General features: G+C 32.9%; 2 protein-coding genes across 11 annotated transcripts in view; one reads left to right on the top strand and one right to left on the bottom strand.

Annotated features, from left to right (window-relative positions):
- LOC119071125 (disco-interacting protein 2) overlaps positions 1–25,818 on the bottom strand; it is a 78,269-nt gene that overhangs the window by 33,426 nt on the left and 19,025 nt on the right. For 3 of the 10 annotated variants that reach the window (XM_037175776.1, XM_037175779.1, XM_037175780.1), the window contains exon 1: positions 2,569–3,223. The exons of 5 other annotated variants lie outside the window; for them this stretch is intronic. The gene's annotated coding sequence lies outside the window, so the exon portion shown is untranslated. Of the gene's footprint in view, positions 1–2,342; positions 3,224–25,818 lie in introns of those variants that run through there. 2 more of the 10 variants (XM_037175777.1, XM_037175778.1) reach the window with 2 other exon arrangements.
- Positions 7,840–8,856, top strand: LOC119071276. Its single transcript, XM_037176140.1, has 2 exons — positions 7,840–8,150; positions 8,212–8,856. Exons 1-2 carry the CDS (start codon positions 7,870–7,872, stop codon positions 8,846–8,848), a joined length of 918 nt encoding a protein of 305 aa, XP_037032035.1. The 5' UTR covers positions 7,840–7,869; the 3' UTR covers positions 8,849–8,856.

The raw sequence follows: 25,818 nt of genomic DNA, 5'->3' as shown, positions 1-25,818 counted from the left end.
CAAAAAATGGAAGAAATTTTTTTCAAAATCTGTGTGAACTTTAGACAGGTCTGGGCTGGTACTGATGACGCTTAATGTGAACCTAAGATGCTAGTCGTAACCCACATTGTCTAAAATTTTCATTGATACCTCATTTGCAGTGCTGGTGATTGCTGGCGAGTTTTACGAGTAGCGGTTGTACTAACATAAAGTTCTGTTATGTCAGCAATCACCAGCACTACAAATGAGGTATAAACGGAAAGCTTAGACAATGTGTGTTACAACTAGCATGTTAGGTTCACATTAAGCGTCACCAGTACCAGCCCAGACCTGTCTAAAGTTCACACAGATTTAGAAAATTTTTCTTGCAAATTTTTGCAAACATATATCAATGAATCTAATCAAACTAGGCATGACCTGAAAGTACTTAAGCTCAGCTTTCCAACGAGCCCAATCTCACCCGGAACGATCATTTACACGGGCCAAAAAATTCGGATAAAAAACACTATTTTTCCCACTTCGGAGATCTTCCACCAGCAACCAGGTGTGGCTCGAGACTGTGTGAGGCCTGTTTTAAGGTCTACTGGCAAAGACCTTTCAAACCATGTATATATCAATCCCAGACGAAATGAGTCCGATTTTGATAGGTGGATTTTCAAAAGAATCCCTCCCTAAACTTTGTGCACAACTCTTTCAACAATCTAGTAAGACTTATGTGACACATTCCACCGAAACTAAATGAACGAGACTTGATTAGCCTGACTAATTAATGATGCATTTTTTTTATGCCAACGTCAATGTACATCTGCTGAATTGTAACACACTTTTACAGATATGAATGGCTTGTATAATGCCAGAAAATGCCTAATGTTTTCTATTTAACCAGCAATGTGTTTGGGAATACTCAAATGGTTCCAAATCAACAAACCATATGTAGCATAATGCTTTCGATTTGATTATTAGAATAGTCGTTTGAAAATTTAAAACGTTTAATGAAATTAAAATTTAAGAAATTTCTCAATTGCTTCGCTTAAACCATTCAACATTTTCAACATCACTGAAAACAATAAGTGTTTATAGTGCGTAAAAAGTAAATTACGAATTCATTTACGAATTAATGCTTTTTACGCGAAGTCAAAAGTAATTTTATTAAAATTTACTTTTCGGATAAATGCGCAAATAAAATTAATCTTCATTAATTATTACATTCGTGTGCCAGCTATTCGCGCTTATATAATTACCGAGACTACCAGTATGCAAAAAGTACCAGCAAGTGTAAGTAACCATGTACGAGTAATATACATATATTTGAACGTATTTTCAGTCCATATATGTATGTACGCAAACAATACAATAATTTAAATTGAAGAAAGGTATTCTTTGTGTAAACTATAGGATGATGGTACTATATACACTCTTACAGTTTCACGATGCGTTCAAGATGATCGGAAATTTCAAGTGTAAAATTCTTTTGGATATTGAGAATGAATGAATGTGCTTCATCTCTTCATACTGTATCGTTGAAACCGTGCTCAGTACAGTTACCCGTTGAGTTATGCATTCTTATGTTTATGTTCTTAACACCGAAAAAAAACACCGTCGAATTGAAAACCGATTTTTGATGTTAACGGAAGATTTTTCAATTCTTTTCATCAATACTGTATTGTTCTCTAATGAATTCTGTGAGTTTATTATATAGATTTGTATCAGCTTGACTACGGTTTGATGGCTTAACGAGAAATTTCTAATTTTACAGAAATGTGATGCGATACGGAAAAGTGGGAGGTGAAAACTAGTGAATTTTAAGATAGAAGTAAACCGATATCGTTCGACGAATCCAACCAATCGAACAATAGTCCGTTTTCAAACTGAAAATGAAACCGAAAGCATCGGAATTAAGTTCAGTAGTTTCGGAAGACAATGATCTCCAATTGTGGTAATCGTAAATTAAATTTAGCATTTCGAAGGTCTTATTGTGATTGGATATACAATTCAGCTGAGCCGGTGAGTAATAAACCGAAGAATGTTGATTTGTAAAACTAATTTAATTATTCAAACTAATTAAATAAACAAACAATAGTCCTACGGCCGATGAACACTCGAGCTCGAGAATCGACTTTTAATAATTCAAAAATTATGTTGATCATCATCTTCACATCGAAAATTTATAACAAACAAGTGTTTTGTTAAAGAATTGAGTGGTCTCAAAAGCCTCATTAACTAACAATTTATTGACAATGGTTTATAATAGAGTCAGCGGAAATTGACTTTACCGCCGCACATATATAGTATTTTCAATGTAATCTATCAATCAAGTAAAACCATAACAACATTAACATCAATAGCGACACTACACACCGAACCTCAATATAAACATAAACTAGTTTCAACAAGTTGATGGAGAAGAAGTAGTTGAAAACCACTTTTTTTGTGTTATTTCCATCGTTTTGTTTGATCATATGCGTGTGTCCGATTAATTAAAAGTTTTGAAGCGACTTAAATAAAAAGAAAATTTTATCTAGAAGAATGTGGTTGAATCCACACGATAAAAAAAACTTTTATTATTCACGAACAAAAACGATAACTCACACGGAAAGTAAAAGTTTATTTAGCAAAAATTTTCACTGTTTAATGTCTACAACAGACAAAACCACAAAATAATTTCAAATTTTAATGTATTACATTGCCATCCAGTTACGGATTTATTCATTTTTTTTCATTCTTTCGTTGCTTGATATTTTATGAGACTCAGTTTTCATTTTATATCACTACACTTACATAGCCCACATATTATTCCGTTTTATCACAATGAGCAATTTATGTTCGGTCTGTTTAATAATATTTTAACAGAAAAAAAAACTTATTTACGAACTTTGTCGCATATTGTTTTTATTTATTTTCTTTGCGAGTCCATTATAATCCATATTAAGCTCGAATCCATAATCCTTGTGGTGTGTGACAAAAATTTATGATATTTTCAAAGGTCATTTCCATTGAATACAAACAATGCACAACCCATTTATACCGCAGCGCACAAAAATAACGAATCGTTTCTCATAATTAACATAAAATTAAATTCAATTAAACGATTTACCGAAAACCGTTTTGCGGATCTACAATGAAAAACCTCTATAAAATGTTAGCGTTCGGTGTCTTTTTCTCCTTCTATTTTCAATACAAGATCAACGAAATTCAAAACCACGATCAACATTCAATGTGTCTTATCCGAACGAAAGACTTGAATGCACTGAAAGCAAGAATATATTTTTATAGTTCGGTCGAGAGAGAAAATCCAGTCATACAACAACTATAAGTCGAAGAAAAAAAGGCAACAACAACAACTTTAATACATTGTGCTGCAGTCTCGATCGGCTGAGAGCATAAACGAAGTATATTAACGGACTAGCTTTGTGCTTGGATTACATAGTTAAAGATGATCATGACGATGAAATCACTTTAATAGTGTAATAGAGCAAATTTTTTTTTTATTTTTTTTGCTATCGATTCGTGATTTACGACAGAACGTTTATGCGTTGAGGATTTATGTAGGGGAAATAAGTAATTAAAAAGGAATACATATTTAGTTCTGTGCAATATTTCTGAGAAAAATTAATAAAATGCCCTACAGTACGGTTGGAAATATTTTTTTTTTATCGAATTCGATTTATTGCCCAATACGAACTTTGAAGACGATACGGATAAAAAATAGTCTTTTAATGCTATAATTGTAACTGTCAATGTCTTCTGATCTGTGGACGAACCTCGGGACGAACACGCTGATTATAAAGGCGAAAATATTGGTAGAAGAAACAGGGTTCAGACACAACTTATCAGCTGTCATCGTAAACGACGATGAAAATACTAGACAAGGGTTTTGCTTATTGCGTATATAGTAAATGTGTATTTTAACAAACGAAGTAAAAGATTTTGTATCAAACACTTATAGATATTACAAACAATGGAAGTAATAGATTTATTATTAGATCGTGATATTGTTAACGATAACCATTTTTCTGCGAATTATCCGCCAAGAAGGCAATATTCTATCATTTTTAATATAAATCCTCATCGTAAGAAGCAAAAAGTTGTTTCGAATTGATGTCACAAACAGACTTACCAAGAAATGTTTTTTGCTTAACTTATATAAAACAAAGAATTTCAAACGGAAATAGCAACAACCCAATGTGGTCCTTACCTGAAATAAATAAGAAAATCAAAATTAGTAAAAACAACAAATTTGCTATTTGGACAAAGAAAGAACTCGTTCTTTTAGATGCAATAAATTTGCCATCGCCGAAACGTAAATAATAGCGACCTTTGTCATCAAATCGATTTTATTATCTGAGGTAAATAAGACTCTGTAGTAAAAAGGTTGAAGAATCATTCCCAACAAAAGATGAGAAATTCAAGATCATTCGTAAATATATCATGTTAATCCTCAAGTTGCAATACATAAACAATAAATGTTGTACCATCAGGACTAGAAATTTTGAAATTATGTGCATAAGATTAGGAGGGTAGGCAAATAACGCACAATCCTGTGATCGTATAATGTCAGGAACAGGAACTTAAACATTTTTGGTTAACGGGAAATCAAACCTATTGTAAGGAAATGAAATAAGATTTATGACCTTTGATTACCGGGAATTTTTAATTAGTTTACCGGGAAGAAAACATAATTGCTTGTCCGTTAGACATAAATTAATAAAATTAAGAAAAACATATACATCTGGAGTGCATAAAGCTTCAATAAAAACCATAAATAATTTTTTTTTTGCGAAATTCGTAATCATTTTCGAATTAATTCATCTTGTACGGTCAGTTGTTCAAGAAAAGGTATCGTGTGTTATTAATTAATTTCAAATTCATACATTTCGCAAACAATCATTTTCATTTGAAACAGTAGGTACAGAACTTATTGTTTGTAATTAATTTTTATGAAATAAATATATTGCAGGAAGTTGATATGTTTTGTGCAATCATCGATGGGTGGAACATCAAATTAAAAATTGAAGAGATAGGTTTTGTTGTTGTTATGTATGGTTTTGCGTGCTGATTTTATTGTAGTTGGAATGAATTGATTTGAGACAATATAACACTAAAGGCTTTTTTTCATATTCAACCTTCGTATTATTATACGGTTTTCGTAACACTGTAGTAATTCCAAATATATATCGATCAACAATATCTCTGGTAGACTTCAAGAAAAGACTTTTTTTTTAAATACAAACGTAATGTGAAACGGATCGGATCAGAATTGAAACAAAACTAAGGTTAGTTCAGTAATTATTCATATTTAAATATTTTAATAAAAAAAATGTTTTGATTTTAATAAAATTTGCCATTGCTAGCAATTCTACTTCTATGCAAATTATATCAAGCACAAATCTAATAATTGATATTGATCGTGATCACTGATCATTTCTTTCATCATACATGCAAGCGAATAATTAATTTCAGCTTATGATCAGGTATGTGGGTATTGTTAGTCTGAGTTCTAATTATTTCAGTAAAATGTTAATTTAGAAACATTGTTTAAGGGGCCATTCACAAATTGCGCACTCTCAAAATTTGGAATTTTTGACCCCCCCCCCCCCCTCCCCCCTTGCACGCTTTCGCACGCTTTTGGCACACCCCCCTCCCCCCCTGAAATTACGCACGAATTTTTTAAAATAGAAAAATAGAGAAATTTAATTCCAACATATTTAGTTTTATTGTAATAAAACGATTTTTTCGAAAGCACAAAGTGCAGCCTTCAATTTTACAATTTACACTATGTTGTTGATAACAGGTTTGGGGAGTAAACAATAGATAAAAGAATATCTAAGCGTTGGTGGTTGCAAAATAAAATTCTCTTCTCTCTCTGCTGTTAGCAATCAGTTGATAGATATCGGTCATCGTGGCGCGTTCTAAATGTGTTCGATATAAAATGGCAAACAAACGTTGTGACAATAAACTGAAAGAATTAAAACAAAAATATGCATTCGAAGCGAGTATTTGTGATTTAATTCCCTACGAAAATATACCAGATTCAATTAGTGATATATTACGTGACTTAGAAAGAATCAATTCAATTATTGAGAACAATGAAGATAGTGACGTCCGCAGCGTGCGTGAAAAATTAAAACAATTGTTGAACGATATCCTACAATATTTACAAGAAAAACTTGAAAATTTCCAAAAAATCAAATTAGACCTGAATGGTCAATAATCAGTAGTGATCTCGTATTACTCAACGTGTTGCGTGATTAAAATGAGTTCCATCAATAGAGGAAAATTGTATAAAGACTTATTTTGTGCTTATTCAAAAGCATATTCCGAAACAAAATCGAAACAATCGATTCAGGACAATGTGAACAACATTTGGTCAAACATCAAAAACGATTCAAATGTTGCTAGTCTAATTGAGGCTAGAATTTCTGAACTAAATAAAATTAAGGCAAGAAAGCAGGTTAGTCTTCATACACTTTGGCTTCGTGCCAGTGAAAAAGGAAATGGTTTTAGTGTTAAAGCACCTGAAGAATCGACAAATCGATCAAGTCCCGTTGTCGAAAATGAAGAAATAGTACATCCAACGACTTCTCAAAAAACAGCCGCCTCGAATGTTATTGAAGAAGAAGGTGCACCATCAAACAAAGAAACACAAATCGATGTAACCGACCAGGTACAGAGCGTTAAAGCCAACCCAACTCCAGCTCAATGCAGCATAAAAAGTGAGATTGTGGTGTTACTATCAGATGTTAAAGCATTGAAAATGCGTCGAGATTGTGGACTGTTGACCGAAAATATGGAAAGTGAACTGAAATTAAAGACAAAGAATTTAGAAGCATTAAGGAAACGACTAAAAAAGAAAGAGCGTGATATGATTCGACACCGGAAACGACGCCTTAGAAAAAAGGCTTCGCTTGAAAATGCATGCGAAAATAATCCAGATCTAAAGAAGAAATTGAGCATTCGAGGCAAAGTGGGCCATGACTTGGCCATGCATGGGTCTGCAGCGCACGAGAGGCGTCGAGACGATTCCATAAGAACAGTAAAAACCCTTGATGATCTAGTAACAAAACTGCGCGAAGATTATGGTTATAATTTGTCACGGAGTGCAACGTATTTGAGACTATTGCCTAAGAGAGCTAATTCAACCGAAGGAAAGCGTCATGTCAACTCTGTTCCAGTGAAGCTAATCCGACCTGATAACGACTTGCATAAAGATCATATGGACGGAAGGTTTGCCAAAACAACAATCAGTCATATTGACAGTATGGCTTCGTTATTAGGGCCGAATGAAGTGACATACATTAGCCAGGATGACAAAGCTAAGGTTGCAATAGGCCTACCAGCGGCATCCAAACAAGCGCCATTGCTAATGCACATGGAGTACAGGTATTTATCAGATCAGTTAATTTGTTATAGAAGTTCATAGCAATAAGTTATCTCAAAAATAATTTGTAGAGTCAAGCTTCCCGATCACGACTTTGTGATAGCGAAAGGACACAAACTGACTCCATCGGTTTATGGATTTTGTCAAATTAAGGCAAACGGTGGTGGCGATGCGTCAGCGATAAGCTATTCAGGTCCAACGTTTGTGGCTATAAGGTAATGCTTACTCTAGAAACTGCATATGAGCCTACAACGATTTTTGTGCAGGTCATCCAAGCACTCTTCGTCTACAGCTTTTTCGCACGCACGGGATTTGGAACAGATCTACGAAAAGTCTGAATTCAGCGAATTTACACATACGACGATCGGTGGAAAACTGAAACCAAAACCGGTTCTTGTTTGTATTGTGGACGGTAAATATTGATTTTCGACAGTTTTTTTTATATAAATGCTATAAAATGTGTTGAAACAGGTGGGCCAGACGAAAATCCGCGCTACGAAAAGGTTATTAGCATGGCAGTTCATCATTTCGTGCAACTAGACTTAGATGCCATCATGATCGCGTGCAATGCACCAGGACGTAGTGCCTTCAACCGGATTGAACGGCGTATGGCGCCGTTAAGCAGAGCATTGACAGGCCTGATACTTCCGCACGATCACTATGGCACTCACCTAAACAGTCAGGGACAAACTGTTGATATAGAATTGGAGAAGCAGAATTTCTCATACGCCGGCAAGGCTCTAGCAGAAGTCTGGTCAGATACACTTATTGATGGACATTTGACTGTAGCTGAGTGAGTATCTGACAGGAAACGAGATTTTCTGAAACCTTATTGTTTGCTACTTAACTTCCAGATATATAAAGCCTGAACAATCTGATATCGATCAGGCATCGATCATCTCGAAGGACGAAAAGTGGTGCAGCCGACATGTGCATCAGTCTCAGTATTTGCTTCAAATACTCAAATGTTCTGACAATCGTTGCTGTAAACCAAGGCGTAGTTCTCTGTTTCGATTTCTGCCCAAGGACGGCTTGCCACCACCGTCGCCTATAATACAGTCAAACGAAGGATTGAAACACGCCAACATCAACGATATTGAAAACTATGCGTCATTATTCGTGACGCTGGCACTACAAAAGATTGGGCATTCACATGCCATTTATGACACCTATTGTCCTTCGGTGCAATCAAAATTCGATTCACGAACATGCTCGTGCAATCAATATTTCAGTTCCGTTGTCTCGATGAAACGACATTTGAAAGACAATTTTATTTGTAAAAAAAACATAAAGATCGTTAAGCCTGTGAAAATTCTCGGAACACGAGGGAATGAGTCGTTAGTTGTAGTCCGCTATAATGTTGAAGAAGATGTCGAGTGGCTTCCGAGTGTGGAGGTAGACGGTGAATTTTTAGATAAAGACGAACAACCTTCGAGTAGTATAATTTATGACAATGAAACAAGATTAAAACCAATTTGGAGAACTGTTTAATAAAGTTTTTGTACACAAAAACAGTGCGCACGCTTTTGTTTCTCCCCCCCCTCCCCCCGCGCACGTTTTCGCACGCTTTTCGCTAACCCCCCCTCCCCCCTAAGGTGAGTGCGCAATTTGTGAATGGCCCCTAACACACAGTCTACAACGTTAGACGCCCTCGAATCTGTCCTGTGTCAATCTGAATAATTTCAAACGTATTATTCGTCATATTCATTCTCACCAGAAATAAAATTCCAACAGAATGTAAATATGTACAATTCAATATTCAATTAAATTCAATTTATTTATGAAGTAACAAATCGTATTATATCATGAACTCAACAACCAACTCATTATTCAAAATATTAAAAATTTCAACTTTTATTTATGATTATTGCGTATCGGATGAAATATCAACCGTAAAATAGTAAAGGTGAAGTTCCAGCAAAACACTCACATCCATTTATGATCATAAATATTTTTCGTCAAAAATCAAAAATAAATTACTGACCTCTCTCCATAAAATCAGCAATCGATCTTGTGAAACAATACGAATGGTGTATGTGAGTGCTCACTTATTTGCCTCCAATTATTTACATTGGAGAAAACTGTATACGTTTTGATGTGTGATTTGATTATTATTTTAATTCATAGCGAAAACTATTGCAACCGATAAATTACTGCATGTTATACAATAAAGGAACGTCTCGGATATCTAACCAAGCACTAGCAGAAACTTTTGTGGTAATGTTGTTAGTGTGAAAATTCATCCAGTAATTTCTATAATTTTTTGTTGTGAAAGTATCACGGATGATTCGTAGAAAAGATTGTGTCATTCGTCGATAGTATAGTTGTGCACGCCATGTATATTCGCGATTCGCGTAGAGAATAATTTGGATTGAGTAGTCTATCTGTCTATCATCCAAAACTTTGCTACGAATGTCCTATATGGTATTTAAAACGTTGGAAGCGTCGGTATAAAATTATGAAAGTGAAATTGTTGTGGGCAAGTTGTTTGATGTTCAATGAACTTTGAACACTAATTCAACGAACCAAAAGCAATTCACCTTTTCATTAATCCAGAGTGACTTTGCCTCTAATCTACAATAGTGTGTGCTTTTAATGTCACCAGGCGTTTCATTTACACCAAACTTATAGTTAGAAAAAAACCACAAATCCAATGTTTATGCTATTATATACCAGATCCAATGGTACACATTCAATGTAGGGTACTACCAGCAAAAATTGAAACAAAGTATTTGAATGTTCTTATAGGTGTAATATATAATGTTACAAAATCAATAAAAATGAATGCAGACACTTTGCTTTTATTTCACAAGAGTCGTTATTTACAGCTGAAATACACTTGAAGATGTATGCACACTCCTCAAGCTCAACTTTGTATATATACATATTCGTATGTACCGAGACAAGTAGATACATAATTTGTGTACAACCATTCTGCATACACAGAGAGGAGCAATGTCTTCAATGGATATAAAGTTTTTTCTTGCCGAAGCTTTTCGCTGTTTTCATAGTAAATTGATGCGATTTGGGTAGACGCGTCTGAGCACGATATAGATGTTGTTTGATACAGACTTGACTGTCATACAAGGTATTATAGCTTTCAATTCATGCTTTTCCAAAGATATGTCATTGTTCTTTAGGGTAGAGCCATTTACTAGGCATTATTAGTAAAAGTTGAAAGAAAGAAAATTAACAAAATCTTATGCTTATCAACACTTAAGATTGAATCGGTGTCTGTAATACATTAAGAATAGGGGTGAATAGAGGCGATGTCTGTTTCAAACAACAAAAAAACAACTGACAATCCACAATTTCATTTCGCTGCCGAGTATCACTTAGGAATATATCGAGCTTTTGTTATTTCAAGAAAGTGTATATTTTGCTCATCGTTTTATAATAGGTACTCGATGCGGAGTGTTATATACAAACACATTCGCGTTCGATATATTGAAATACTTCTATTGATATGGTTGTGCCTTACACGGATTTTCTTGTACTTGGAAAAAGGTTTTTAACCTTTTTGATGGATTGCTGTAATTGGCTTGAAAGTTTTCTGAAAAGTCATTTAAAAAGTTTCAATTTAAAATCTGGATTGGATCGAACATCGTATATTACAAGATTGAATGAGAAAAAATTCACTTGATGCTATCGAGAAGCCATTGAACTTGAAAAATTATTTTTCAAAAAAAAAATACCGAACCATTGACCAAATATATCCATTAATTGTACGATGCCAAACCGACAGAAGATATTTCGCCAATATCATCATATCCTATAATCTTCTTCAGTTGCTTAAAAACCATCATTTAATCAAAAAAATCATTGAATAACTGGTTATTAAGTTCTCTGTTCTTTAGCTATATACAAAAATAACCAATTCATTAATGTTTTAAGAAAAGAACCAGAAAAAAACAACAACACAAAGTTCTAAAAGTTCATTGCATTATTAGGAGGCACACACTTTTCCCCGAAGCAATGAAGCGTTAATAGAAAGATCATTAAAAATGCTAACCTAAGCAAAAACAAATTGTTAATTTATGAATTTGTGTATGAAAAATTACATTGTTGAATACATAAGACAATGTGCGAAGTCTCAATGGGGAAGTCAAATGAGTAATTTCAATGGTTATTACATTTGAACCAAAACGAATTTGCAGAAATTTTCACAATATAGTAGATACCTACCACAATGGTAGAAGAGGCAACGATTAAATGGTAAGATTAGACACTTTTATATTTTATGAGAATCCAAGCATGGCCGGGAAAATTTAACAGAATGTTTAAGGTCTCTAAAACGTAAACAACGTTATACAATCACACTACTAATAATGCTAAGGTAAACAGAATACCGTCGGTGTTAATTTTCATTGATGTCCATAATGTTGTATACTAGCTGCTGGCACGTTGATGATATACGATGAGAAAAATACCTTTCTGAGTGTCATTTATTTTGGAAATGTTTCACTCATTCAAATGCAAGTGGAGAGTAATCAACATAATGAAATTTTCTTTTGAATAAAGTCTTTCTTCAGAAAAAAGTGTAAATATTCAGTTTCAGTACCTACTCTTAAGCTAACAGAGTCAAGATGCATTTATTTGTGCTGCTCGTAATTTTTCAACGAAAATGTTAACGTTACACAGGTTCTTCTGTATGGTTATGAATGAAGTTATGAACATGCTAAGGAGTTGAGTTGATGGATTAGTTAATTTACTGGAAATACATTCATAAAAAAACACCCCACCCATCTCTACTTTGGTGATACTTTTTGTCAAATGTAGAGTGGTATCTCCGATGTTCTCGACATCGACGACTAGGTTAGAACAGTTGACCACATAGCCATGTTCAATTTTCACAAAAAGCAAATCAAATGAGAATTATCAAGAAGTGAGAGCATGCACCGAGTGGTACCTTTGTTTCAATATTGAAATAAAACGTACCACTTGGTACTTGGTACTTGGTACCGCACTACGACTTTTTGGAGCTGGTAGCTGGTATATGTTTCGATTTTAAAACGCTCAAGGCCATACAGTTAGTAACAATAAGGTTTCTCCTTCTAACTATTATTACAATTCACTCGGAACATTTATCGTGCCGACTACAAATAACGGATTACGGATTTTTTTTTCTCTCTGATTCCCAATTACACGTTTTCGACCCATAAAATTCCGCCCAATATGGACTTGATTAAATTACAATATTAATATTTACACATCATCATCAAAATATCTCACGGATCATAAGTTCAATCAATATTTTTCTATATCAAGTGTTCGATGTATAAACATGGATCTGAACAATGAGAAGAACGATCTCCATTTCTCATCGATAATCGAAAATATATTTTTTTCAATATAGAATCGTGCACAGCACTTGTTTAAAACGGAAAAAATCAAAATGTTGAAAGCTTTTGGAGCCTCTAAAATAGTTTGAGCGAAAAAAATGGTAATTTTGTTATTTATAACTCTTTTCAATATTGATGCTAAATACCTGAAATAAAAATCTAAACAAAAACAGACTCTTTATATAGTCGCACACACCAGGCATAGTATGGCATATCATCATCAGAGTAAAAACCGGATCAACATTTTTTCTTAGTCGATTCGAAAACGAGTTTTTTTTGTTTCCAAAATGAAAAAAGAAACGAACGAAAAAAACGAATTTCAGTTAAAACAATAAATTATCCAGTGGGAAAAAATGATTTATTAAATAATCTTAATAATTCGGAGTTTATGAAAAATAAAGATATATTATTCAAACCTGTGGTTCATCGTGAACCGATCACGCCTATACATTATATATGTATCTTGAAAATGAAAGCACTTTGCAATGTTTTTCTCATTTTAGTGTCAAACATTTCAGGCCTTCCCATAAAGTGTTAATTAAAAATAAATGCTGCTGTTGATATATATTACGAGAATCTATATTAAGTATAATATATAATACCATCCGATGCCGTCAAATCTTGTGCAACATTCGTTTTATATATAATATGCTACACACACATCACATTAGTTATTAATGTATGATAAAAGCGGTCTTTGGTATATTGAACCTTTCTATGCTATTATCTTTATATCTGGGATGGGTATTGCTGTAGGTTAGAACTGGTAGGCTCAACCGAAAAGCCCACGTTTTATAATGTGCTATTTTAAGAACTTGATTGAATGTTGATGTTGATTGAAGGTTCTTTCGGAAAAGGGGATTTTATTTTATTGAATTTTTCTTTTATTTCTTCGATCTGGATATATTGTCGGAAAAGTGAATTGATTTAATTTGAGTTTAAAAAGTCATAGCTTCATAGGGAGTAGCAATAATAAGGAAACTTGGAAAAGAAGTATGACCTTTGATGAAACAAAGTTTCTAACTAAAAATCTTTGTATTTTTGATAAATTCAATTTACTGATCAGGTGAGAGCTGACAAAGCATATATGCTAATTACTCTTAGAATCTTGTCAAAGTAAATATTTATGTTGACTATTCAGATTGAAAAGATTCTAAATTTGATATTAAGATGTGAAATCAATTTAATTTTTGGTCAAAGAAGATGGATCGGTTTTTTTCTCTGACCGCCCATCCGTACTAATTACATGCTTTCTCAACGAAGTATACAAATAAGGAGTTACGTGGAAAAAAGCGAAATTCTTTTTTTTTGTTGTTCGTCGTCTTAAAAAACGCGTAGCCTAACCTTGAGAATGTAATTAACATATCATTCTATGTAGCCAAAAACCGATTGAAATTGAAATATCATTGTAGATTGATAGATGGTGATATAGAATTAATGGACATGGAGCGAAAGATTTTTGTTTGAAAAATTATTCTAGCAAAGAATTTCATTTCGATCAATATCATTCATTACGTACCGGCATAATGTTATAATCATCTTACAATTATTTCTATTCTCGAATCGAGTAACAAAATAACGAACCGAACCAATGGTGGTTCCTTACAAACACTTGCCTTTGGGCAACAGACTCCAATTAAGTATTAAGAGGTAGACACAAAATAAATTGAGTTCTTCGCATGTTTATTGTAGGTAAAACTACGAAGATGAAGGAAAAAAAACGATATTCAAATCCCATATGGGGTCTTTTTCGCAAATAGAAATAGCGATTCGCTATGAGAATTTCAACTCTCAACCTCTACACTCTGTTCATCCCCTTCCACAAACCTGTTTCAAGGTTTCACGTTTTATAAGCAAATAATATAAATTTTATAGAAAAACGCAACGAACGGTCTGAGCCGATCGTTAAAGGAGTTAAGAACATGCAATTTATATAAAACGTACTAAAGCATTTTATGTATTTACTGAAAATTGTTATACTAAGCGAAAATAAAACAACAAAACGGCACCTTTTTAATGCATACTTACTTGCAGAGCTTTTTTTTATTCTTTTCTGCTTCTTTTTTTATTATTATTATTACTTTGATATTGCATCCTCTTCGTCTCTCTCATCGTTGACGTTAGTATGGAACTTTACACTCATGTGATAAAGGTGAATTCCTTTTGTAACATTGTTATTTATATAATATCCGTGGGTAGAGCAAATGATTCGCATACGACCAAAGCAAAAATATGCAGATGAAACAGTTGGGTAGAGGCGAAGAAAAGGTCCAGCATCTTTCCCTCGATATTCATATAAAAATGAATAAAATAAATTGAAAAATGTTCCACAGTGCAGAGTCACAAGTTTTCCAATTGATTATCGCGTATAAAATGTAGTCGATTCTGATACTATATCTACATCTCATAGCTTGTTTGCTAAAGGAAACTATTTCTAATTATCTAGTAAATAAGCGCGATGCGAAAACACAAAATTTGCATTGCAGATGCTTGTTAGCCTCATTTACAAAAATAGTTCAACTAGTTGTTGCGTTTCCCTGACATTTTAATTTCTGTTCTGATCTGATCTGTTCGTTGTAAAAGGCGAGTAAACATTTCTCGAAAACCGTGCAAAAACAGATTGCAAAACCATACAAACAAGCAGTCCGAACCTTCAAGGTCAATGGTAATATCTTTTTTTCTCCTTTCTGTTGATGTTCATTTAGAAAATTACATCAAAGTTAAGAATTTCATTAACAAAATGCCAGAACGTCTGAAGTAGATGTCGAAAACATGTAATTATTTCGTCTGAATTCGGGGCAAAAGCATTTACACGTAGGAAAACAATAACAAAACGTTTAGTTTTTGGCATTAGATGGTTTCGACTTTAATGGACCGCGCGGACACACAACTCAAGATGTAAATTAGGAAATTTCTGATCAATTTAATTTCAAAATATAATTTTAAGTGGACTCAGTGATTGGTTTGACTGATTTGATGTGATTTTGATGTTCAATTTATTTCAATCATTTTTCTAATGTTAAAAATTGATTATTGTAATTAAATTGACGGTAGATTGATATTCATATTATATTGTGTGGCGTAGGTGCTATGACTGTATCAATTATATTCCAAAATAAACACACGATGAAAATTGATAATGACTGAGCAGATTCAACATTAAAAGCGGTAAAATTATACACACTCGGTGGATTTAGAAAATTAATTCGGTTATTGCACTACATCTATTAACATCCAGACAGCTAACGTTGCTTCCATTTATATGAATCGATCAACCATAGGAATACGATACGTACAAAAGATTCAGTTGGTACACATTCATAAGATATAGAAATTCATTTCGAGATTAATATTTTTGTCAAGTAGAATAAAAAGCGATTTTAATTTCATTTCATTTAAGTTAGAAAGTTGTTCAATCATAAACCACAAAATGTTATTTCAAATATCTATTCGAACAAAGAAGTGATTTATTTCGGCTATTGAACAATATTGAATTGGGGAATGTTGATTTGTTTTCGCCAAAGTTTGCACGGTAGAATGTGAAAAAATGTTAAATAAATATGATTCAGATATGCTGGATACCGTAGTCGTAAGTCGTAAGTATGTTATTTTATGATGGCTAGTCGAAGCCATAAAGTCGGAAAGTATAAATGAATGATCATGTAGAAAACAGCGAAAATTTATGCAGCACAATTAGTTGGTAGTATATTGAAAGTTCGGAAAAAGACAAATTGGATGTCATGTGTAAGGAGTCTTATGGCTATGTGTTTCGAATCCTACTTTTTAGACCCGTACGAAGTACTGGGGTCTTATGCGTTTACGCATACGTCCGTAACACGTCGAATTGGACTCCCTGAGTAAGGGGAAACCTATTGTGGTTGTCTAGAGATGCCAAATCAGTGAAAAAAAATGTCCGTCTGTCCGTCTGCACGATAACCTGAGTAAAACGCATCAGATTTTGAATTTTTTTTTTAATGTCAAAAGACAGGCTAAGTTCGAAGATGAGTGATTTTGGATCGACCCTTCCCGAGCATTGGCCCAATAAGTGCTTTACGGTTTTTCGAAGATATCTCCGGACATTCAAACTTTACACTTTTAACTGATACGTCAAATAAAAGGTATTTACAATACCGATCGACAAAAAAAAAGTTTATGGAAATCAGATGACCGACTCGTGAGTTAGACCCCTTGGTGTGAAACAAGCACAGGGCGGCAAGCAGTTTTTGCTTGTAGGTCGGCCACATTTCAACATATTTCGTCTGTTTTAGCTTTATTAGATAGGTATTGACCGTACCAATCAGGGAAAAAAAATTTCATGAAATTATGTTCTCCGGAGCGTGAGCTAGGTCTCTTGAAGTGAGCTCTTATCTGGCTACTCGGAAGTACAGTGAACGTGGTGTATTTTGACAATATCTCGAGTAAATTTTGATCGAATTTCATGATTTTTTTTTTGTTTGAAAGGTATTAACGAATGTAAAGCGTCGGTAAAATTACCGGTCTCCTAATAAAATGGCTGCCGGTGGCCATATTGGATTTTAATAAAAGTGATTGGGAAAAATGGTACTTAGAGTGTTTCTGTTAACATGGAAATAATTTGTTATGTGTGTGTGGTGTTTCAGGCATTCCATATATGGACATCTACATATATCTATATTCACCTATATTGAGCTATATACCGGCATATAGAGCTATATAATAGCATATTCATCTGTGAAATGTTTATTTCTAGGAAAATATAGGTAAATATAGCGGTATATAGCTGTTTAAATAGGAATTTATGAAAGTTGACTTCGTACGGGGCTGTCTATATTGCCTCCGGCAATTTATTTGTATATGCTAACAAGGCAAAGAAAGATAATGTAAGTCATTTTAAAGGGCGAATAGCTTTTCAGTAGAGAATGAAGTAAAAGAAATGAAGAGTTTCACAGTAAAGGCTTTTGATACGAATAGGTGTTACGTACGGGTCGCCGTTAGCTATGTTTTTATTGCAAATCATGGCTTGAAACGAGGAAATAGTCGTTACCGTTTCGAAACGGCTAGTCATTTGTTATCGGCACAAACAAGAAAACAAAAACCACGAGCTTTGAGAAACGCTCTCTTATATTGTAAAATGCATGTTAAAACTGATGAAGTAAAAAATTTTGCTTCCACCTACGAGACATTTTAATAAAAGAAGTAATAGAGTAGTATGGCAATGCCCTTGGCATTTGTAAATTCTTGTCAAACAAGAAATCAGATTGTGAAATTGTTCCGTTTCAGATGTCTACCATGTGATTCTTTTCCAACATTTCATTTCAAATTGGTATTCGAATTGAATCAAAATCAAACTATAATCCGAATGATATGTCTGCGTTTCTAAAATTAACTCCAACGATTTTTTTTCTATTTGATTTCATAGCGACGTATAAGACTAAATTTCGTTAATGAAGCAATTGAAATAAATTTTTTTATTCAAATTCAAAAGCATTGAAATCCGTGACTGCATGTTGAGAGCGAAGATAAGAACAAACTGAGAAAAAGAAGAAAAAAAATTATAATAACAGACATTCAAAGAAAGAGTTTTTGTCATTCGTTACACAAGTTGGAGTAGTTTGATAAAATGCCTAACATTTATATGTGATTTGACAAAGAACGACCTCAGTTTTTTCTACAATTTTTTTTTCTTCTCTGTTAAAGGTTGAGCGATATAATGTTACTGTTAGACCTGAGAATTCAAGTGGGCTTTTGTTTCGAAAATTCTGTTCTTTTACGAGAAAAATGACAACGTAAACAATTGACAAATAAATATGTTAGAAAATGTGAAAGAGGACGGAAAGGGGATGTGGCTGACAAGAAAAAAAATATGAATTGTAACATTGACGCTGATGACTCTCAAGTTGTTTGAAAAACTCAATGTCTTTGAGTGTTTGTGCCTTTCAAGAATACTAAATAAAATTTCAATTATAAAACGCATACACTAAATGTTGAACGTCGGCAGTTATTATCGAGTAGAAATTTTTCTAATCTCCATAATCTAATTACATTACCCATTAACTAGGTGCATTTAATCTTCAGTTTTTTAATTATAAAATCCTAAATGCAAATCACACAGTATAGCATTCATTACATCAGAACTAAATTGAATTCATTATAGTGCTTGCCTTTGCACGAATCTCGTTGTATCAATATTTGACTTTCCCGTGCATCCATAGCACTTCGATGGAAGTGATTTTAACGTTAATTTTCGTGCATTTTCCCAATGAACCTAAAAGCATTGCTCTTTTAGTTTTCCATCAGTTTTACTAAAATTGAATTGGCAGAGTGAAAATAAATTGAAAATTTGTTTGATTTTTCAGTTACTAATTTAAAATGAAACTGACCTGTTTCAAAAAATGTTTGTTTTGCGATTGAAATAAAACAAATTTTTTTATTGAATTTCAACAGAAAATTCCGACGTTGGCGATAAATGGAAACATTCAGTAGTTAGGTCGTAGAAGGTATATATATTGTTTGGACTACACCAACGGTTAACACGTATGAATGTCTTCTGGTACATTCCGTTTCGGCTCCTATCAAAATAAAATCAAAGTTAAATGGATGTCACGAAAATGACTTTTCAGATTTCTCAAGGTCGTTTATGAGCCTCCATCTCATAGTTCTAGTGCTGGTGAAAAAAACATTTTTTATTACGTCAACTTTTACCATAAAATCTTTTACCAAATAGGGCTGAAATCGGAGATTTTAAAAATTAAATTTCCTTTCAGCTTTATCAAATATCCGTCCGAATCACATTAATTTATCTTTTCGCGTTTTTATTCATTTTCGACATTAAAACAGACAGTAAAAGCACCTACCAAGATGATACAATTTACAATTACGTGGCACTCTATCTATATATCAAATGCCAATAAGCATTAAAAGTGTAAGTGGTATGAAGAAGATTGGAGAACTTAACTCATAAAATAAAACCATAATTTCCATCATCTTTAATAATGAAAAAACGTTTAACATCTAAAATCTAGAGTAAGTCATTTCCACGCGACTGAAATGGTTCTTTCACCTTCTCCGTCTGAACGATATCAATCATTACATTCAACAATCCGCATGTCTAGTCGATATATTTATACTGGTTTTGTTGGTGTGCTTGTCTAGATGGTTACTTTTCTGAATAATTAGATATTCAATTGATGTTGCCAATTTTGCGAAGCACAGGGAGAGCATACTAATAGTGAAACGGTTGAGACGACCAGAGTGTACCGAAATAAATATCATTAGATTAGAAACGATGAAGAAAAGCAGATCATTTCAAAATTGATTAAATCTCAAAAGGAGTTTCCCTTCAATTTTGGTAATTGACGTGTGCGAATTTTTTATAAGCTTCCTTACATTACTCACTGACTGCATTTTTAACCGTCTTGTATAATTTAGTAGTTATTATTCTATCCTATCCCATTCTTGGAAACAAAATCGAGATTGTGTCGTTGTTAGCGAGTTACGATACATCATATTCTACTTGTCACACCACAACCCTATTCACTGAAGCTAATTTGACAAATTGTTGCTCTAAAATCTAAAAATACTCCAAGCTCCAAGCAAGGTATGAAAAGCTAATACCAAATTCAATCTAAATAACAACAATAGTTTCTTCAGAAAGTTTCGTTCAGTATTTTAACATCAATTAAATTGACGACACATTGAACTCAGCTTAGACACTTTCGATGAAATGGTTGGTGTCTTGCATAGATATACTCGTCATTTGTAAAGTTTTTAAAGCTTTATTTCTACCGATTGTGCTCTGGCTAAAGTGTTCTGCTCATGCGCTCAATAATTTGCTTAAAACACCTGGCGGCGACTTTTCGCGGAAATAGCAAAAACAGCGATATATAAAACCGAACCAGAAGGTAAACAAAAACAAGTTTTTTTTCAGTTTTTACTATCGAGAATATTATATGTGAATGCTGGCTGTGTGTATTATAATATTATATTCTATGAAGTTCTCTATGTATTTTATTTGTTGCCCATAAAATGACTCACTTCATATGGATTTACATTATAACTTTATGTTTCTTTTTACGTAGATAATTGTATAATTTTAATGATTGATTTTTGAGCATAATAAAGGGAAAAGTTTATTCGTGTAATTTATGGCCATTTCTTGTTTTTATGTTGCGGACGGGTTATGAATTACACTATTTGCTGTTTTTCATATTTTATAGAATTTTATTGACGTTTTATTGAGAAAAGTTTATTCGTTCAACGTTTTATGTTTTGTATATGTGACCTACATTGTAAAATAGAACTCGTTCGAAATTAGCTACGCTTATATATTATATGATAGTTGAGCGGTGTAAACTTTTAAGTTTCCGGAATTATATATTTTGAATACGATTTTAGACAAGGTTTCAGCTTGTAGTAATTAGCATGGTATGTTAAGCCGAAAGATTCATTTGTATTGACGGAAATTTACATTATCTCACAATTAGAGAAAACAGAAGTGGAATACCAAACGAACGTTTACCAAGTGGATGTTGAGATTGAATTTGTATGTGAGAGAATCAGAAACAAATTTCCTCTGTTGAATTTTTAATAATTTGATGAAAAAGTAATGTTTGTGAAGAGTTCTACACTCGCATTTTAACATTAATCAGACAATTTATTCATCCCGGAGTATGTGTAGTGGTAGCTACTATGGATTGTGGCATATGTTACATAAAAAATGAGTCGCTTGCGCAATTACCGAATGCTAATTTAGCCAAAGTTTCAATATGTAGCAATTCAGGTTGATGAAGCTTTTATCAAACAATTATTAATCTTTTTTTCAGACGACAGTCACATCACCAATTTAACCATTAAATCTGCTACTTCTTCTAAAGTAAGTATTTCTGAAAAATCTTTTACTTCAATTAAAATAGATTTTACCATTAGAACTCTTGGTTTATTTTCCGTATCATGGCATACAGATGGCATTGTTAATGAATGCAATTTAATGACCATTTTCATTGCAAGGAAAACTTTATTTCATTAACGCCGAAAGGGTGTTATCACAATTTCCAGCGCCATTTACATAATAGATTTTACAGGTACATTTTCTTCCGAATACAAATGACCCGTATTTTAAACATTGCACGGAGATAAGATAACGGAGACTATATATTGATCCGTTGGTAATGTTGACTGTATAGTGTGTCTGTTTGGAACAAATAAATCGATTGTTTCCTTCGATAATGGATACATTGGATCAATAAAAGAAGAAAATAATAAATTGTGTCTTTATTTTGCGAAAGGGTTCTTCCAGTGCCGAATGGGTTTCTATTTAAGAAAATTAATTGAAATGTAAATTCATTGTTTTTTCGGAATCGTCCCGAATAAATAAATGGTTGATTAACCTTTAATGTATTTTTGATTTATTATCTAAATGGAAATCAGAAATTTTAAATTACGAAAATCGGTACACAACAGAATGGAAGCTCGGTTCGGATTGACATTAAAAGAAGAGAAGATACTGTCGAGTCTTAATCTTAAACATAATTTCCTCTATTTAGAAAATCATTTCCGACGGTAGATATATTTTATGCGTATAGGTAAATAATATTAGTAAGGTACAATATTTGTTTATATACAAAAAGAAAGAGAATCAAGAAGTCTTCTTACATTTCCATCACATAAATTTTTCGATAAAAAAAAACATTTTATGGATTCACTTCTGACAACCGAATGTATAATATAAAATGTTTGGAGCATGTATAGAGGGTCGTAAACAGCGTTCAGGAGAGTGGTAACTACATTATTATATACACAAAACAAAAGCCATATGAGCCAAGTCAGCCAGTCATCAAGTGGAAGTATATAAATGAAAACCGGTTGCCATCCATTTATCTGTGTTATAACAAAAGTTATATATATACCGAGAGTTATATGCATATGCATGGAATAGGAATGGACAAAAATTCATTGCGGTTGTTTATGAATCACCAAAAATTTCTTTATATTAAAACACTACAACATTTCGTTCGTTCTGTTTTTGCCAGAGATAAAAGAATTACCTTTTTTTCGAGTGTTTATAGCAACAGAAAAAAACCACCTGACGATTTCCATGAATTGTATTGCGAATGTACACAGTCAGATAGCGAACTATAATACACTATTCAACCCATTTCGTATATGAATATTAATATTTTTGCTAAAAAAAAGCTGGTGTGTGTTTGATGTCTAGCAAAAGAATGAAGGTTCTCTTCACGTTTGAAGTGTGCGAATAATTTTGTTACGAAGAAATTTTTGCTAAATTAATAGAACGTTCAGCAACAATTTCCTGATTACTTACCTCAGAGTGAGTTCCAGATTTTTGCATTCTTTTCAGATTAACATAAAGAAAACGGTTATGCATTTTTTACACTTTATGCAGATCCATATTCATTACTCGTCTGCATTGTCACTTTAATTGCTTTAATAGCTTAACAAGTTATAATTCAACTACTTTAGTAGCGATTTATCCTTAGTAAGTCGTCTTGAGTTCTCGAGTTTTTGTCTATAATGAACAATGATGAGTATTTCATAATAAGCTCTATGGTTTCTCTAAGTGATAAGGAACATTGTAGTGAATTTTCAGTGACACCAGACAAGCAAATAGTTTTAATTGTCTGGTAAAACTTTAAACTCCTGATTTTAGTTTGTTCGTTACAAATTCTTAACGTATAGAATGTTATACTCGAAGTCTCTTTACTAATGAACATGACAGTATCTGTTCGTCAAAACTATTTCATTAAAAATTAGAGTAAATGCTGGCGAAAATGCTGATGAAAATGCTTTTTATAGCATCAGTACACCTGTTAAGTTCGCAAAACATTTTCGCTACATTCAATTGTTAACTGTATATTGGGGGCCACAATATCGTGTTGATTCACGTATTCATTCAATCACTCAAAATGAAATGGTGAACCGAATCAGGTAAACAACAATCTGAATTTTCTATTCAAAATACTAACATAATAACAATGCACTCAGATCATCGTAATTACTGTGACCCAAATTTCAGAAATAACAACAAATAATTAGCACTTGTACCTCAAAATATTATTTAACTCGCAAACTGTAATAATTGTGTGGCAGATCATTTCAAAATTTGTTTATTATCATTCATTACTCAATGAAGCATTCAGCAACCGAACATTTATATCAAAATACAATAATAACACATGTTCGTTCCTTTATCAGCCGAGTATAAATGTGTATAAATTGAATACGAAAGTCTCTGCATTGAATTAAATTTTCCTCCAATATCGTACAACATTCGTTTATATATTCCATTTTTAAACAAAACATAAACTTTTACGCCGAACTTGTTTGCATAAGTTTTCCGAAATATAATTAAATAACTTTATTTCTTTAATATATACGAAATCAACTTTTTATACACTCGCATAAACAGGCAACATCGTGTCTCAATATTTAGTTCTTGTGTGCGAACGAGTAATTTGTTATAGGATCAAAACTTGGCTAGACTCTTTGTGTTGTTTTGTGTCGATGCAACACACATAAGAGAATTATTGAAATAATAAATGTGCTGTAGACGATTATATGGGAACTTTGGATGCAGTTTTGGGTGGGTGGCTTTAATATTAGTCGAATAATTAGCAATTCCGAGTTTATTAACTTTCCAGTGTACATTTGAAATGGGGAAAAAAGTGTTTAATGGATTTGCTCATGCTAGCTCTAGCACACAATAAAAATATGTGTGGCCCACACGTATGTATATCACATCGCACGCCTAAAATACAAGTTCTGGGACGTATTTAATGAATAGACTTATTGACCACACTAATTAATTCGTTTAGATACTGAAACAGGACTCATGTAATTCAGTCGCAACAACGCAATATACAACTTTTATTAAATTTATTAACCGTTGTCTTTGCTTCATGAATAGTTATTGGTTATGTTCATAAATTAGCATTCAACAATGTTCGAAAATGCATTATGAATACTAAAAACCAGATGCACAATCCAGGTCTTGAAAATATTGAATAATGAATTCAAATCCGAATCGATTTCGATAAAACTTGTGTCTCTGTGCTTCAACTCGTAAAAATTGTTATATTTTGCAAATGATAACACGAACTGAATGTCACAAGATCAAGTGATATCATGTTTTGTTATTATATTTATAATATGCAGTTTGTCTGTTAACTGTTGTCTTTTGTCTCTCACATGCCATATAAAACAACTTCCACTAATATTGTGATTAACATTCTCATTCGCAAATCACCGAAAGTTTTAGCTATAAATGTGTAATTGGTGTGACGCATGATTGGTTCGAATGATCTTATTTTAGACTAGAGGAATTTATTGTTCGATGCTCTCGATTTCGATGGAGAGAAGAACAAGATTAAATCTATCTTTTTTTCCCTCGAAAAAAGAATTTTCCAATGTTTTTTTTCGCTACTTGTAAAATAAATTTTCTAATACACTTTCGTGAATCGGGAAATTGGAAAATCTGCGAAGTTTAGTGTGTGTGACAAAAATAAAATGTTTCTTCTCGTAACCAGTCAGATACAGGATTTATGGGACAATTTTATTTTGTCAGAGACCGTGTTATTTTTCTGTATAATTTGCATTTTCAGAAATTATTGGTTGATTTTCTTTTATATTTTCGTCGGAAAAAAAGTTAAATTTTGTCAAACAAAACGTGTGCATGATGTCGAAAACTTTTTTTTTAAATTTCATATTGGTATCGAATGGTTGTCTTAGACGTGGGATGAAGTGACACATATTTTGCTGAATTATTAATAAATTTCAGAGACAAGTTTATAGAGGAGTTTCATTAAAACTTTATCTGAACCGGCAAGTCTATAGAAATGATATATTTTAATGGGATTCGGTTTTGAATGTTGTGTATACATTGGAATTGGAACTCATTTCGTGTAGTGTTTTACATTATACGAATGTTTTGTTAGTTAACCAGATAAGATACTTAAAACTAAAACTTAACATTATGGTGAAATGATTTACATAAAATGCAAATTTTGTCGTAACGAAGAAAGTTTCTGAGTGGTTCAATCAGGAAATGGAATCAAAGGATTGTACACGTACACATACAGTTGTGTTCATACGGAAAAAGACTTCATCGCAACCCATTTTAATTTC

This window comes from Bradysia coprophila, assembly GCF_014529535.1.
Source record: "Bradysia coprophila strain Holo2 chromosome IV unlocalized genomic scaffold, BU_Bcop_v1 contig_144, whole genome shotgun sequence".
Lineage (NCBI taxonomy): Eukaryota > Metazoa > Arthropoda > Insecta > Diptera > Sciaridae > Bradysia > Bradysia coprophila.
This window is presented reverse-complemented; position numbering and strand designations above follow the sequence as displayed.